This window comes from Ceratotherium simum, chromosome 23 (assembly GCF_057802395.1).
Source record: "Ceratotherium simum simum isolate JZ-2026a chromosome 23, ASM5780239v1, whole genome shotgun sequence".
NCBI lineage: Eukaryota > Metazoa > Chordata > Mammalia > Perissodactyla > Rhinocerotidae > Ceratotherium > Ceratotherium simum.
Genome location: NC_141922.1, coordinates 16,895,756 through 16,910,374, shown reverse-complemented (window position 1 = coordinate 16,910,374; position 14,619 = coordinate 16,895,756). Strand labels below are relative to the sequence as shown.

Here is a 14,619-nt window from a genome sequence, read left to right as displayed (position 1 = left end):
TATAATTGGTGTTGTTCCTGTTCAGGTGTGCCGGCACATGACTTTGTAGAATAAAAAGCACCTGATTCTGCAATTTTATTTGTTTGGGACAGAATTTCAGGAAACAACTTGGCCGTGGGCAAAACTGTGCAATTGAATTAGGGACAAAAAGTTGGAAGGCATGAGTAGGTGAAATGTGTCTTGAGGGTGTGCCTCCCTGACACACACACACGCACACGTGTCCTGGTGGTCAAGGTAGAGTAGCTGTGTGGACCTACAAGGCAGGAAGCATTTGGTCCTATTCTGGAGCTTAGGGTGGATTCTGGAAAAGGACCTTGTGGCTGAGATCACGGGGAATAGCAGAGCAAAGCAAAATGACATCTGGTAGTGTAGAGAGGTAGCACAGAGATGTGTATGGTTGTGCCAGGGGAAAAGGGAGGGAAGGTGTCTTCATTTTCAAGTCTGTTTCACTGAAGGCAGTTGTGCTGAAGACCTGAGGAATGATGAGGGAACTTAGTTGGCTCTGGAGACTGTGTGCCCTGGGACCTGTTTCAGCTGTGCTTCCCAAACCTCGGGGCTGGGCCTCAGGGAAAGAGAGTTTTATTTCTCTCTAGTGCATCCCTCAGGCTGCAGCTAAAAGACAGCTGTGGCTTGGGAGGGGCCTTATTTAGAATTGTGGGTCAAGAAGCTGCATGTCTTAGCTGCCTGACTTACCCTCCATTCTTGCTGAAAGGTCGCTGGTCTGAAACGCAAGCTTAATTAGTGTATTGACTTACTTAGTGTATTCCCCACCTGGACTTGGGGAAACCAAGATAAAGAATCTTCTGCTCCCCCATTTTTAACCTGTGGCCTAGAAAATGGCGTTATACTGAGCAAAAAGGTGTGAACAGACCCTAGACAATCTTGGAACTCACCCTGGATAAAGTCTCGTGAGTCCATGCTGTGCCGCATAAAAATTGCCATATTGCTACAGGCCTACTACCTACACCTTTGAGCCACGGAGGACCTGGAATTTGTCTTACATGAGTCTACCTACATCTGTAAAATACCTAGTTTGTCTCCTTTCTTCCTCTCCTATCTTAGACCTGTCTCTTCTCCCTCATTTTGCCCTAGTCTTTCACATCCAAGACAACCCGTATTGACTGTTAGTTTTTATACTGACAATCATTTTGCTTTCATACTTATTCCTGCCTCAACCATCATCTTCCTTTCATTGGAGTCTCATGAATTTTGTTTTAAGTTGAGTGATTGCAACACTCAATCATCCATTTCTGCTTAATGTTCTACTGACCATGTAACTTTAGTGCCTATTCAACACTTCAAAAAGAGAGACTAGTAATAGTTATAATATTGCTGTTAGTGCGTTTTGACATTGAGTAACAGATGACGTGTCTAATGAATAGCGTGGCTGCTTAGATTGCATAATTATAGGTTCGTTGGACATACACAGGCCAACTGCATCCATTCAGACACTTTTTATATTGTATAAATATCAGAACACTAAAGTCTGAAAAGAAGTCCTCCTTTGGTGATTAGCATTCTTTGCTTTTCTAGGGTTTGCCACTGAACAGGAAAAAACAAAATGAAACCAAAACCATCTTTAAGGAATAGGTTCGATTCTATGGCCCGTCCTGGTCTAAATAACACTTAAAAATTCTTCTGATTCTGGTAGCAGTCCACAGTTTTCGGGGTAGTGCTGACCAGGATCACTGGGTACAGACATGCAGATGTGTAGGAGGACAGCCCTGGAACTGGCATACTTAGAAAAACAGTTATAATTCTGTAATGTAAACCAGAGATTATCTGTGCCCTCTGAACTTGATTTGCTGGGGCGGGGGTGAGGGGACATATTTCAGCTAGTTATTGTACTGACTTCTTGGAACCGTTTCTTAATTGGCGTGCCAGATGTGTTACACAGGTCTCACCGAGTCACTGAGTTCTTTCCACAAGACTTGCCCGCATATTTATCAGCTTGTAAATGAATGTTCAAGTATATCACTTAGGTTCATTTGATTAACACAAGCAAGGGTTGATTATAGTAAATAAATGCTTGTTGAATAGCACATCAAAGAAATGTGAATATTCCTACACTCCCCAGACTCTGCTTGGCTGAGGAAGGGCAGTTGAAGGCGTGGATAATAGAAATGGTTTTGACACTGAGCCAGAAGTATCTCTGTAACGTGAAGCCTTCCAGGACTCTTCCCTTCCCCTTAAACGTTTCTCTGCTGCTGCCCCGAATGGCTGCTGCTTCCATCTCTGTTGCTGCTGGTGCCGTTGGCCTAGTACAGCTTAGGCTTCTCAGCAGCTAGAGCTGACTTAGTTGGTCTCCTAGCATTCAGTGAGTGACTTGGTTGCTTTTTTAGCACCTCCAATTAGCCTTGCTGATGTGAACGGTCACTCTCTTCACCAGCATTAAAACTTAGTAATCTTCTAAAAGGGGAAAATCATTTTCTTTTTGTTATCCGTTTCTTCTGCTTAAGGAATTTGGAAAAGATTCTCCAGGACCAGGCCTGATACATTGGAGTGGTGTGGGCCAGTGTCCTAGCTGAAACGGACCTCCCGGAGCTGAGATGAAGCTCAGGGCTGTGATTTTCTCCCGTGAGAGTTCGTTCCCTGGATATTCATGGAGGAGTCGGAGGTGCTTGTCCTTCTCGTGTTTAAGCCCCTTTTAGCACAGGTGGGCCAGGGTACAAACTTGGCAGCTGGAAAGCCTGAGTTGGAGGCCTCGCTCTGCGGCTCACTACCTTTGTGTCTGAGCAAATTCCTTCAGCTACTTAGTGCTTCAGTTTCCTCGTATGTAAAGTGGAGGTAAAACTACCAATCTCTTAATGTTGCTCTGAGGTTTAATGGAAATATGGTCTGCTTGGTGCAGTCTTGGCATACGATAAAATGCTTACTAATTGTTAGCTATAGCTATTGTTATGATATATTTTTTTATTGTTATTACTTTCCATGCTTTCCCATCTGCACCAGTCTTCTGTAATACCAGGCTTGTAGAGGTGTGGTACAGTAATATTTCCCTCTCTGGAATTGTCCTTCTGTGAATTTTAACATCATTTGTGTGATTCTCTGCCCTGCCCCACCCCCTCAACAGTGCCGGTGCCAAACTTTTTGCTATGGAAAAATCACAGTGAAAATAGAATAGGCAAATGAGTGTATATCATACATCTTCTTTACATTTTAATTCAATTGAATATCTGAGGCAGGACAATTTATAGTTTGGTGAAAGTTTAATTTTCAAACTTATTGGTTTGATTTTCAAACTTAATGGCCATATAAGAATATTGAAGGAAGAGTTGCTGTCATTCTTTGTTGGATCTCAAGAGCACTAAGGCATCATTCTTGCCCTCAAATGGATTAAAATCTGTTTGGAGAAATGAGACAAATGCATATAAGACAGGATCGTTTATGGTTAAAAGTGCCAAAGTATCAAGTATAGTTGTTAAGATAAATTAAGTGAGATCTAGGCTGGTGTAGTTTAAAAGCAGATCGTGCTTAATCTCAGCCCTTGAAGGATGTGTAGGGTTTGGTTGGTACAGATTTTGAGGAAGGGCTTTCCCTGTAAGAGTGGGAGAATTTTGATAGTGGGATTCTATGCTGTGGTTTAAAGGAGCAGGGAACCTCTGGCTGGCCAGCCCCTCCACTCTCACCCCATCCGCCCGGCCACGTTTTAGTCAACAGCCAACTCCCTCTTGATGTGTTTATCCTTTTTTCCCCTCCTGAATTCTTCAGGGATTTATTTGGCCTCTTTGCCTTTTTCACGCAGCTCTGTGCTCTTCTTTCCCACTTCCATTCTTTAGTATAACAGAACACTTCCCCCATGCCTTCCCTAGCCTGGTGTTTCTGAAACATGGACACAAATAACATTTTTTAAAAGAGGTTATTATTTGCAATAGTAAGAGAAATAAGGGTCAACAAGAATAAAAAGAATCACAAATATAATCTTAAAATAGCTGTGGTAGGTTGCTACTTGATATGGACATAGTAGTGGTCTGTCTTCTGGATTCCGTTATGGGAGTCTCTTCTGGTTCTTGTCTTTGGTCTCTCATTTCTCCATCCTTTTTCTGCAGCTGACCAAGGCACTGACTTGAGCCTGAAGTTAGCTGACTGGGCGTCACTTCCAGCTGTGGTGTGATTCTCAGTTCTTTTCAGGACCAGCTTCCTGATCTCTTCTGGTGTATTCCCTTTGTTACCTCAGGCTGCACTGTTCATCACTTAGGTTCTTTGGCTTGTCCCAACATTTTTGGGCCCCGGGAGCCTTAGCTGAGCCACAGTTGGCTTTCAAAGATTCTTCCCTTAGGCTTCATGCCATCAAACACTGACCCATCCTCACTCATTCTCTCCTTTGCAGGGAAGGTCTCCTTAGCCTTGTATTTGAAGTTGCTATCTGGTTCAAGTCTTACTAGCATCTGTGGGACCTTGATAATGAGAACCATCATGCTATTTATTTTATTTTGCAAACCCTTCCATAGCATTTTTAATGTTAAAGGCACATTTCTAAGTGCTTGTGAAAATTAACTCATTTAATCCCGGAGGGAGGTTGCCAACATTATGTCAGTTCTCACTGATTTAAGCCCCTGACACACTTTAATTTCTTACACTTTCGAAGACTTTTGCCCTCAATAGATCTTAGAGTGGGTTCCTGTTTAGTTTGAAGATGCCTCTATTATTAGAGTTTTGAAAAAGCAGTTTATGGTCTTAGTCTTTGCTCAGAGTACTAGCTTGACCCACTTCTTTGACCGGCCCCAGTAGCAGAATTCAATATCAATAAAATATACTGATTCCACTAGAAAGGAAAAGGAAAAAAACCCATAATTTCTTTTAACTAGATAAGACTTTTGTGAAACCAGGAGTCTATTTTTTATTATTTTAAATGGAGTAAATTAAATTATAGGTCAACCCAAAACCCATAACCAATTTACTAAAATGTAACTAAATACAGTAAAATGCCTATATTAAAGTCACAAACCATCGTATTAGGATATAAATTGTTTAAAATGCTCTTCCTGATTGTTAAGCAATTAATCTGATTTTTAACAAACTCTTGTAGTATATGTAGCCACAGATACAGGTTGGTATCAGCAACACGTAAACAGCATGTTTCCCTAGTTGACGTTTGGACATTTTCAAAACATTGACATGTGATTGACAGTCTGCCAGTTTTATTTGGAATATGACTTGAGATCTTTCTCACACACCATTTTGTTAAAAATATTATATTTAATTTTGGGAAGGTAAATACAAATTTTTCTCATGTAAACACTGCGCCTTTCCCCTCCTCAGAAAAACTTATATGGTGATATACGTACGTTCTGTGAAATCTGGATGGTACCAGCCAAGAGGTATTCTACCAGAAGCAGGTTAACCCAGGGGGTATTTTATGGCTTGTGCTTATAACTGACTATTGTAAAATTAAAGCATAATTTTAAAGTCTAGGAAAATCACATTTTAAAGCCAAATGTAAGTGGATTTTACATTATTTCATGACTTTGGGATGGTCTGTCATATTGTTATTCAGAGTAGACAAGAAATATTGACATTTGTCTGAGTTAAGGAATTTGAACGAAGAGTCTGAGTATGTGCCTTCCCAAATGTGATTTAAGTAAATTAGCTTTATTTTTTTTTCATCCACCTTCTTTAATGTTAAAATTTTTATTATCCCATGTTCTCTATCTTTTCCTAGTCTACTAAATTATATGTTTAGAGCTTGAAAAACAATGTGAAAGCACTTGTAAGAAGATTACCTCACTTTTCCAATCTACTAGTCACTTTGTATTCCCTGAGGGTATTTTAATTTTTTAAACATAGTAAGCAAGTTGTTTCGTACTCTGATAGATAATTCTAATATCTGAAACATTTGTGGATCTGTTTATGCTGATTCTTAACTCTTGATGGCTTGTTCTTTGGGGGGTTTGTAAGACTTTTTCCTTGTTTTTATTTTTTTTTTATGTTTTTCCCCCTGTAGTCTGCTCGTTATCCTTAATGATTATTCGTAGGGATTATTTGAGCCTAGGATGAAAGTGTCTTCCCCAGAGGGGAGTACCTGTGGGTAATTTCAGTGTGACACCACCTCACACCATGATCAGAGTTTAGGTGCCCTGGCACACTCAGGTGATGGGAACTCAGGCTGCACAGAGGTTTGTTTTCTCTCCTTCTTCCCTCTGTTCTGCTCAGTGGCCAAGGCCAACCTCCCTGCAGTCGAGAGGAGCAGGGTGGGATTGCTTCCGGTTCACCTTTATTCTGAGTAGTTGGGACCCAGCTTCCTGGGGGAGGGTATGTGACTTTGGTGTTCTGTGCTCTGCTTCTTTATGTTTTTGGTTTTCCCTAATTTTCCCTGGTTGTTTCTTGCTATCTTATTTTTAAGGAGATGTCTTTTTTTTTCTACTTTATCCAATTATTTTAGTTGTTTTCAGTAGGAGAATTGGTCCACATAACCCAACCTACCATTACTAGAAGTGGGAATCTTCCTTGTTTTATCTTGAACAATCCTGTGAGGTTCGCCTGCGGATATGTGACTGGGCCACTTTGACAGGTGAGAGAACTGAGGCTGAGTGTAGTGAGTGACTGATTGAAGATCATACAAGTAAGTGGCACAGCCTGGAACCCCTGAGTCTGAGTCTTCCTTTCTACCTTTGAGCCTTCTGCTGGGTGAGTCTCAGAATTTTGAATAAAGCAGGCAAATGTTGAGGAAGTTTTTTAAAATATGTAATACCTTTACAAAATAGTTTAAACTGTTGACTGATATGGATTATATTGGTGCAACTTTTTCCCGATATGTCCTTTTAGATGGAAAATAATAATTGCTTTCTTTTTCTTTCAGCTGAAGTGAGTAGTGAATACAGTATGGACAGGGCAATGGTTGAATTTGCTATGATGGATCGGGAACTAAACCATTATGTCAAGGCTGTTCAGTCTGCGATAAATCATGTAAGTTTACACCACTCTCCTGTTTGTATTTGGTTACAACTCACTGAGCTAGAAATAGAAACACAAAATCAAAATTCTTCTCTAACCTTTAATATTGTTTTATCCTTACTGCAGCAGCTATTAATTTCTTCTTAATCAGGAAGTTCGTAGAATAGTAATCTTAAATAGTTTCCCAGCTAGGCCACCTATGTTTAATTAGGATATTACATCTATTTTAGATTTTCTTGCTTTTTTTTGTCTTGAAATTTTTAGTCTAAGCCTCCTTTGAATGTGAGTAGATTTTTATAAAATGCTAAAAATTGCATAGAACTTGTTTTTATTGTTATATTTACTTAAGCCTACAATTTAGACCAGGTTTAGTTACTCATTCTCCAGCTTTAACTAATATGCAGCTATTGCAAAATTCATAGAATCAGATAATGTGGAAGAGTTTTAGAGCAAGTTTAAAAATAAAGAAGGTTGGCATTTTGGTTTTTCCAGAAGGCAAACTTATCTTTGTTGACTCCAGCTGTCACAGGAACAACACATAAGGCAGTTAAGGTGGGAACATAGCGACATCCTTTTCAGCAGTACCGTGTTGAGTAAGAAATGAGCAATATGATTGCAGTAATATTTCTGAGAAGTCCTTTGTCCTCTGAGCAGTGGAAACTCCCTTTTGAAAACTGATTTCATATACCTGTGTAATAGGATGGCTTGTACTTCTGGTTTCTTTATTTGACTTTTCTACTTATATCTATGGGAAAATTCCAAAAATCAAATATTTTACAAGATTGGCTGCTATTCAGTGGAAGGTAAATTTTTAAATATGGTTTAATACTTACACTAAAAAGAGTATTACATAGTTATATGTTCATGGTTATATGAAGTTTTTCTGTTCTTTTTTCTTGTTAAAAAATTTTTTTAATGGTTAGTATTTATTAAGTATAGTGTTTGTGATTAACTTAAGAATGTCTGCTTATATCCAAGTGATAAACTCATTCAGTTTGTAAAATTCTGATATTTATAACCATTGTGACTTTTAGTCTTGGTACTATGAATATTTCTTCCATAGGAAAATATGAAAATGACATCATATTAGAGCATTTGAAACTGGATGACAAAGCCAGACATTTTCAGCTCCAGCTGACCTCTAGAACCAGCCAATCCCTACACTAAAGAGATTCTGATTTCATTGGTCTCAAGCAGGATTGGGGCACCAGTATTTTTAAAAACTAGTTCTAATATGTATCCAGAGTTGAAAACCACTGACTAAAAAGAACAAAGTTGACTTTATAGAATAAAGTATATTTGCTACCAAAGATCAGAGTTAGGCCTATTATATAGATTGATCTTGCTTTGACCATTACATTCTGTGGAGGGAATTTGATAGACCTTTCTATCTTTAATTTTGATGCTGTGCAAATGTAACAGCACAGTGTACATTATAGGTAAGAAAACCAGGGCCGGCTCCGTGGCTTGGCGGTTAAGTGCGCGCGCTCTGATGCTGGCGGCCCGGGTTCGGATCCCGGGCGCGCCCCGGGGCACTGCTTCTCCGTCCAACGCGAGGCCGAGTCCCACATGCAGCAACTAGAAGGATGTGAACCTATGACATACAGCTATCTACTGGGGCTTTGGGGGGAAAAAAATGAATAAATAAAATCTTTAAAAAAAAAAAAAAGAAAAGAAAACCAGATTTTGGAAGTTAAAGAATGTGGATTTTTTTTTTCTATTAAACTCTAGGATTCACAGATACTTCAAGTATTTTTCTATAAAGAATTGAACTCTTCCCCTTTCCCAAAACTGTCGCTCATAAAAAAAGTCAACAACAAAGAAACCGTCACCCTCACCCACATTCAGTAGTTGACAGCATTTCTTTCATCTTGAGGCCTCATCCATTACCCCCACCCCACTAAATAGGAAAAATTATACTTTAAGTTTTATCCGATTTTTCAGCCCTAACCTCACTCTAGACTAATGGAGCAACTTGATTTAGTGATTCTAGTGCTTGTCAGGAAGTTTCCTGGTCTTTTATAAGAGGAGAAAATATGTTTATTTTCCTTTTCTGATACAAAATTGTGCTCTCTGTGTTAGATTGATACAAGACCAAAAATAGTAGATCATAATTTTATAAGGTTTCTAAGACCTGAAACCATATGGGGACATAGTGAGGATATAACCATTATTTTGAGGGAAATATTTTACACTCTTTGTATACTGTATACTCTTTACACACTTGAAGTTATGGACATTGCTATCTTATTCCTTGCTTTGGTGAGGGATAAAGAATGAACAGCAGCTTTAGGGGCCAGGATAGTGTAGTTCTTTAGAAATAGCAATGGTCTAGGAGTCAGAAACCCTTCCAACTCTTAATTCCTCCACTTTCTAAGTTATGATCCTGGGCTTAGAAATGTAACCTCTTGGACTTCATGTTCTTCGTCTATACAATTCTTGGCCTACCTATTTCACAAGGTTATTATGTGAATCCGATTAGATACTGTGATACAATTTGACAGTCATCAAATTTGATAGAGATATAGGATACTATGTTATTGCAAACTCAGATTTCCAAACATATTCGGTAGAAAGGTGGAACAAGATCTTTCTTGAAAACAAATACTTTGCTTTGTTCGAAATAAAACTTTTATTGGCTTTGACCTGTCCTACTCTGGAATTCAAGAGTCATATGGGATTAGACATAAGCTAGTTAAGTTACAATGCAGGTGTTCATGACTTCTAAAACAAAGAAACTGTTTTAAGTCAGATTATTAAGAAAGAATACAGATAATAGGAACACATATGGGTCCCATTTAACTTCCACTCTGTCATAGACTTTTAAGAGCTACAGTATTTCCATTACTTTATCATTTGCCCAGATTCTGATCCACTCTGTAGTCTTTCTATTTATGAATTTTTCATATAGTCACAGTAAGTTAAAAAAATTTTTTTAATCATCAAAGAGCATTAGAGTTTATTATTTAAATAAACGTCTCTCTCCTGCTCTCACCTTCACAGAATTCTGAAGGCTATGTATGTCTGAAGTTTTGAGCAGTTTACTTTGGAACCTTAGAGGTGTGGGTCAGTTTACCAGCAATCCCTGGGAAGTCCTTCTCGCATCCCGAAGAAGCTCTCAGATTGCCCTTCTTTGTCCTTTGAGAAAATAGAGCTACCATATTCTACAATGCCTGAAAATTTTATTTGGAATCAGTATTTGTTTCAGTGCTCCGAAACTTAAAAAATAAATTAGGACTTTTCTCCAGCTAGTTTGTAGAGGGCATATTATGCAGTGAGCACTGAAAGATTCCCAGATAATCTATAAGTCATTTCTAGAAACTTTCAGGATAAATGGGTTGTATACCTGTCACAACTCCTTAAAACATTCATATGGAACTGCAGAGTTCTGTATGAGCTCTTTGGAGACTTTCTGTCATGAGACTATATATGTGATGAAAGTGTTTTGAAAGCTATAAAATGGCACACAGATATACTGTGGTCCAGTCACCACTTTTATCACCGTTACTGCCAGGGAAAAACTTTTTTGAGTTTCATGTTGAGAACAGAGTCAAGCTCTAAACATTAGACTTTTGATGACCTAATGTTTCTTCCCTTGATTTCTAAGCTTTTATTATTTGAGTATATTGAAGAGGCACCATTGGCTGGCGTTTTGTTCTCCAATGTTCATTGAATAAATATTTACTAAACATCTATTTGCCAGCTACTTCTAGGTGCAAGACAGAGGAAGTCAATCAGCAAAGCCCATGTGACCTTCACCTTCAAGATGTCCGAAGTCTAGAGAGGGAGACAAATGTTTAACAAAGAACAATATGGATGTTATTTAGTGACTGTTGAGGTGTGTGCTACAAAGGGAGAATAAAGTGTTCAAGGAGAGTTAATAACTCAGGGGGCATAATATCTGCTGGGGGCTTGGGGGACTCCTTCTCCTGAGGAAGTGATATTTAATCTAAGGTGCAAGTCAAATGAGCCTCAACATGGGAATCGAGATATATAACTTCTGTGTTTATGTGACTTTTGTATGAAATGGAAGCATCTTTTTTCTGATTGTCTCAGTGTCAGAGTTTCAGGATGCCTTGATCAGTCCAAAGACTTAATTTGAAAAAATTAGGCCAGAGAAGGCCTACTTGTATATATAGAAAGTTTAAGTATACAGAGTAGTTGAGTAACCCACCTCAGGTTGGTCAATGATTCATTCATTCACAGATAGTTGAGTGCCTACTGTGTGCCAGGAACTGTGCTTAGCAGTACAAGTCACGGCTGTAGTTTATTTAAGAATGATGTTATTACTGATATTCTGCTTCTCAAGTCACTTCACTAGTCAAACAGGAGTTATCCCTCTTGAAACAAGACTTTTTATCATGTTTTGCATAAACAGTAATACTGTGTATTTCTGATTCTGTGTTTATGTGATTGTTTAAAATAAAACCTATAATCTCATTCTATGGGCTTCAAATTCCAAAGGGTGGGCTCCAGTTTAGTTCAAGGAATCCTCAGATCCATTTTCACTTATGTGTTTTTTCAAGTAAGAGACAATAAAGAGTCCAACCACTATCATGGGGGTCGTCCTTGCAACTTTTTTTTTTCCTGAGCTAACATCCATGCCAATCCTCCTCTTTTTGCTGAGGAAGATTGACCCTGAGCTAACATCCGTGCCGATCTTCCCCTACTTTATATGAGACGCTGCCACAGCATGGCCTGACAAGCAGTGCATTGGTGCGCGCCCAGATCCAAACCCCGGCCGCCAGCAGCGGAGTGCACGCACTTAACCGCTGCGCCACGGGGCTGGCCCATTGCAACTTTTCAATAACCTTAATTCTCATAGTGAAGAAGGAATGGGCACCACAACGCTAAATGATAAATGGCCTAACAGGTTCATATTAGTTTCACATATTATTAGTCAATGATAAAATATACATCCTCTCTGCTTTTTGATGAGCAGTTTAGTCAATGATAAAATATACATCCTCTCTGCTTTTTGATGAGCAGTCTAGTCCTAAAAAGTTTAAAAAAAGTAACTGAAGTTTGAGATTCACATTATACTTTGGCATTTATGTTTTTATCATGATACTTAATTGTGTAATTTTACTTTAACAAACTTTGAATCTTAAAAGAATTGTCAGGGTTTACCTGTATATTGTTCTTTTAGTATGTGCTGCTTCGGCATGCTAATTTATTGGCAAATCCAGAGCATTTGTATTTTCTTCACTTGACTACTCTCTCGTGCTACATTCTTTTTATAGATTATGTAAGATTTTAAAGCATTTAAATCGAATTCCCGCCACATATGTGTGTTTGTTTTTTTAAGCCTGTGTTTTATAACAGTTCCTACCAAAAGCCTGAGAAGGGAAAATATTTTTCTTCTTAACCTAACAGGAGCAATTAGGGGCCAGGTTGGTCCACTTGCGTTGATTCTTATAAATCTGTTCAGGGATATGCCCTGTGTACTGTGATTTTTACTTGATAAGCTAACCTGAACATTTACTCTGCCTTTTAAAACTAATATGCTGAGAGTTAAAAGAGTAAAAATATATCTCACATAAGCTATTGAAACCAATGCAATCTTAGGTACAATAAAAGAACAAGGCGGGTCAAAGTATCGCTTACCCCAGGCACGTCATTATGAACTAGTTTAGAATGTTTTTAAAGTATCACTTCCCTGCACTTCCTAACCCTTCACTCTTCATCACTGGTAAATTTTGCCTTTTGTAAATTTCTGTTTTAAATTTACCTTAACGTCCACTGCTTGAACATAAGATCTTATGGGTTATCTTGCAACCTGGGAGTTACCATTTTAGTTAAACCAGATTTGGGGAGCATTTCTAACTCTTAGAAAGCTAATAATTTATAGTATCTGAAGGAAGTTTCAGGCCAGAGGATGTAATTTATTGGATATGATCATCTACTGACTGAAAGTAAAAATGTGCCCTACGTTGTGAATCATTGACAAAACAAGGAGGGGAAATTAGTTTGGGGGTTATAAAATTCGAGGACAGAAGATTCCTCGGCAGAGGGAAATTACTGTTGTCAGCAGAATAGCCAGAATGTGAGAGATGACAGTGAAATTAGTGAAGATCTCTTGGAACCAAATGGGACGGTAGGAGAACTGCACTCCCTGTCCCCCACATTCAACATTCCAGAATGGTGTGTGGTCTCTTAACACCTTCCTTGTCAGAAGTTTCCAAATGCACCATATCTGTGCCCTTTCATCTGTAGGAATATTGCCCAGGTGTGGAAATAAACCAGAAAAAAAAATAGTTGACTTGAGGTATTCCCTCTCCAGCCACTTGGCCCCAGAATATGTTTGTTTCTATGATTACTGGTGATTAACTTCTATTCCAGTGCTTTAGAACTCTCTGTGCAGTTATTCCCAAATTAAGGTTGTGTTTGGTAGCATTTTGTCTAATACATGGAGAGTTAGGTCTGGATATAGTATTTCACTAATTGAGTTGCCTCTATAGGAAAGAATCTAGATATAAATGTCTTAGGTTACCAAGTCATGTAGCTGCTAATAGGTGAACATTATGGTCTGTGCTATATTGAGACTGATTTTCTTGGGTAGTTTGTAGAAATCCATCTTAGTGTTTTGTAGGTATTAAGTGTTGGATTTCATTCAGGATTATAAAACGTTTACATTCTTCTGGGCCTTAAAGTGCCTCTAGTGCAGGATTTTCAAAGTTTGCTCCGTAATACTAATTAATCAGGATGTGGATAAGTATAATAGGAAAAAAGGATTTTGTGGTCAAATAAGTTTGAGGAATGCTTGATTAAAAGAATTTCCTTAAAGACTCCAAAGCCCTTAATATGCTTTTATGCATCGTGATTCTGCAAAGGAGGTATATTCAGTAATTTCTTAAACTTATTGTTTTTGTGTGTGTGTGAGGAAGATCAGCCCTGAGCTAACATCCATGCCAATCCTCCTCTTTTTGATGAGGAAGACTGGCCCTGGGCTAACATCTGTGCCCATCTTCCTCCACTTATATGGGACACCGCCACAGCATGGCCTGACAAGCGGTGCGCGCGCCGGGATCTGAACCCGGGCCGCCAGCAGCAGAGCACGCTCACTTAAGCGCTACACCACGGGGCTGGCCCTTCTTAAACTTATTTAACTAGAAAACCGCTTTGGGGGAAGGACTGATACTCTACAGAACCCACTTTGGGAAATACTTCCGTAGTCTCCACTCCCTTCTTTTACATCGGAGGCTAAGAGACGGGTCCAGGTCCGGCAGTTTGTGGTAGAGTTTTTGTAGCATTTGGGGAACTAGGGAGCCATCAAACTCCCCATCTGCAGTAGGCCCAAGAGATGTTTCTGTGTAGAAGATCAGGAAAGGGTCAGCCCTCTGAAAAGACTATGCGTTATTCCAACAGTGAAAAAGAGGAAGGAAAAGTTTTTAAAAACATAACAGTGATTGCTCGGCTGTCGAAGTCTCTATTTAGAGCGAACAAGACCCCTGTGTGGAGTGTTGATTCAGGAGAGGGGAGAGAGGGAAATGTTTTCGTGGAAAGGAACTGAAGTGGGTACAGAGTGCCAGAAGGGACACAGCAGTGTGGGCAGGAAAAGCATACAGGCCTTCGAAAGGCCTGATTCACCACAACACTCAAGTTAGGCGCTGGGATGCCTAATATGATTATTGAACATCTTGGCCTGGGTGGTACCAGGCAATCCTGGCAGCTAATTACTTGAATTATTTAAATGATATAGGTGTCCTTTAATACAGCAGACTC

The 14,619-nt window shown here is 39.1% G+C and overlaps 1 protein-coding gene across 1 annotated transcript in view; it reads left to right on the top strand.

Moving 5' to 3' along the window:
- The window catches only part of NSMCE2 (NSE2 SUMO ligase component of SMC5/6 complex), a 228,221-nt gene that overhangs the window by 44,501 nt on the left and 169,101 nt on the right, over positions 1-14,619 (top strand). Inside the window, exon 3 of the mRNA XM_004431073.3 lies at positions 6,800-6,906. Within this exon, the coding sequence (XP_004431130.1) occupies positions 6,800-6,906 (107 nt within the window). The remainder of the gene's footprint in view (positions 1-6,799; positions 6,907-14,619) is intronic.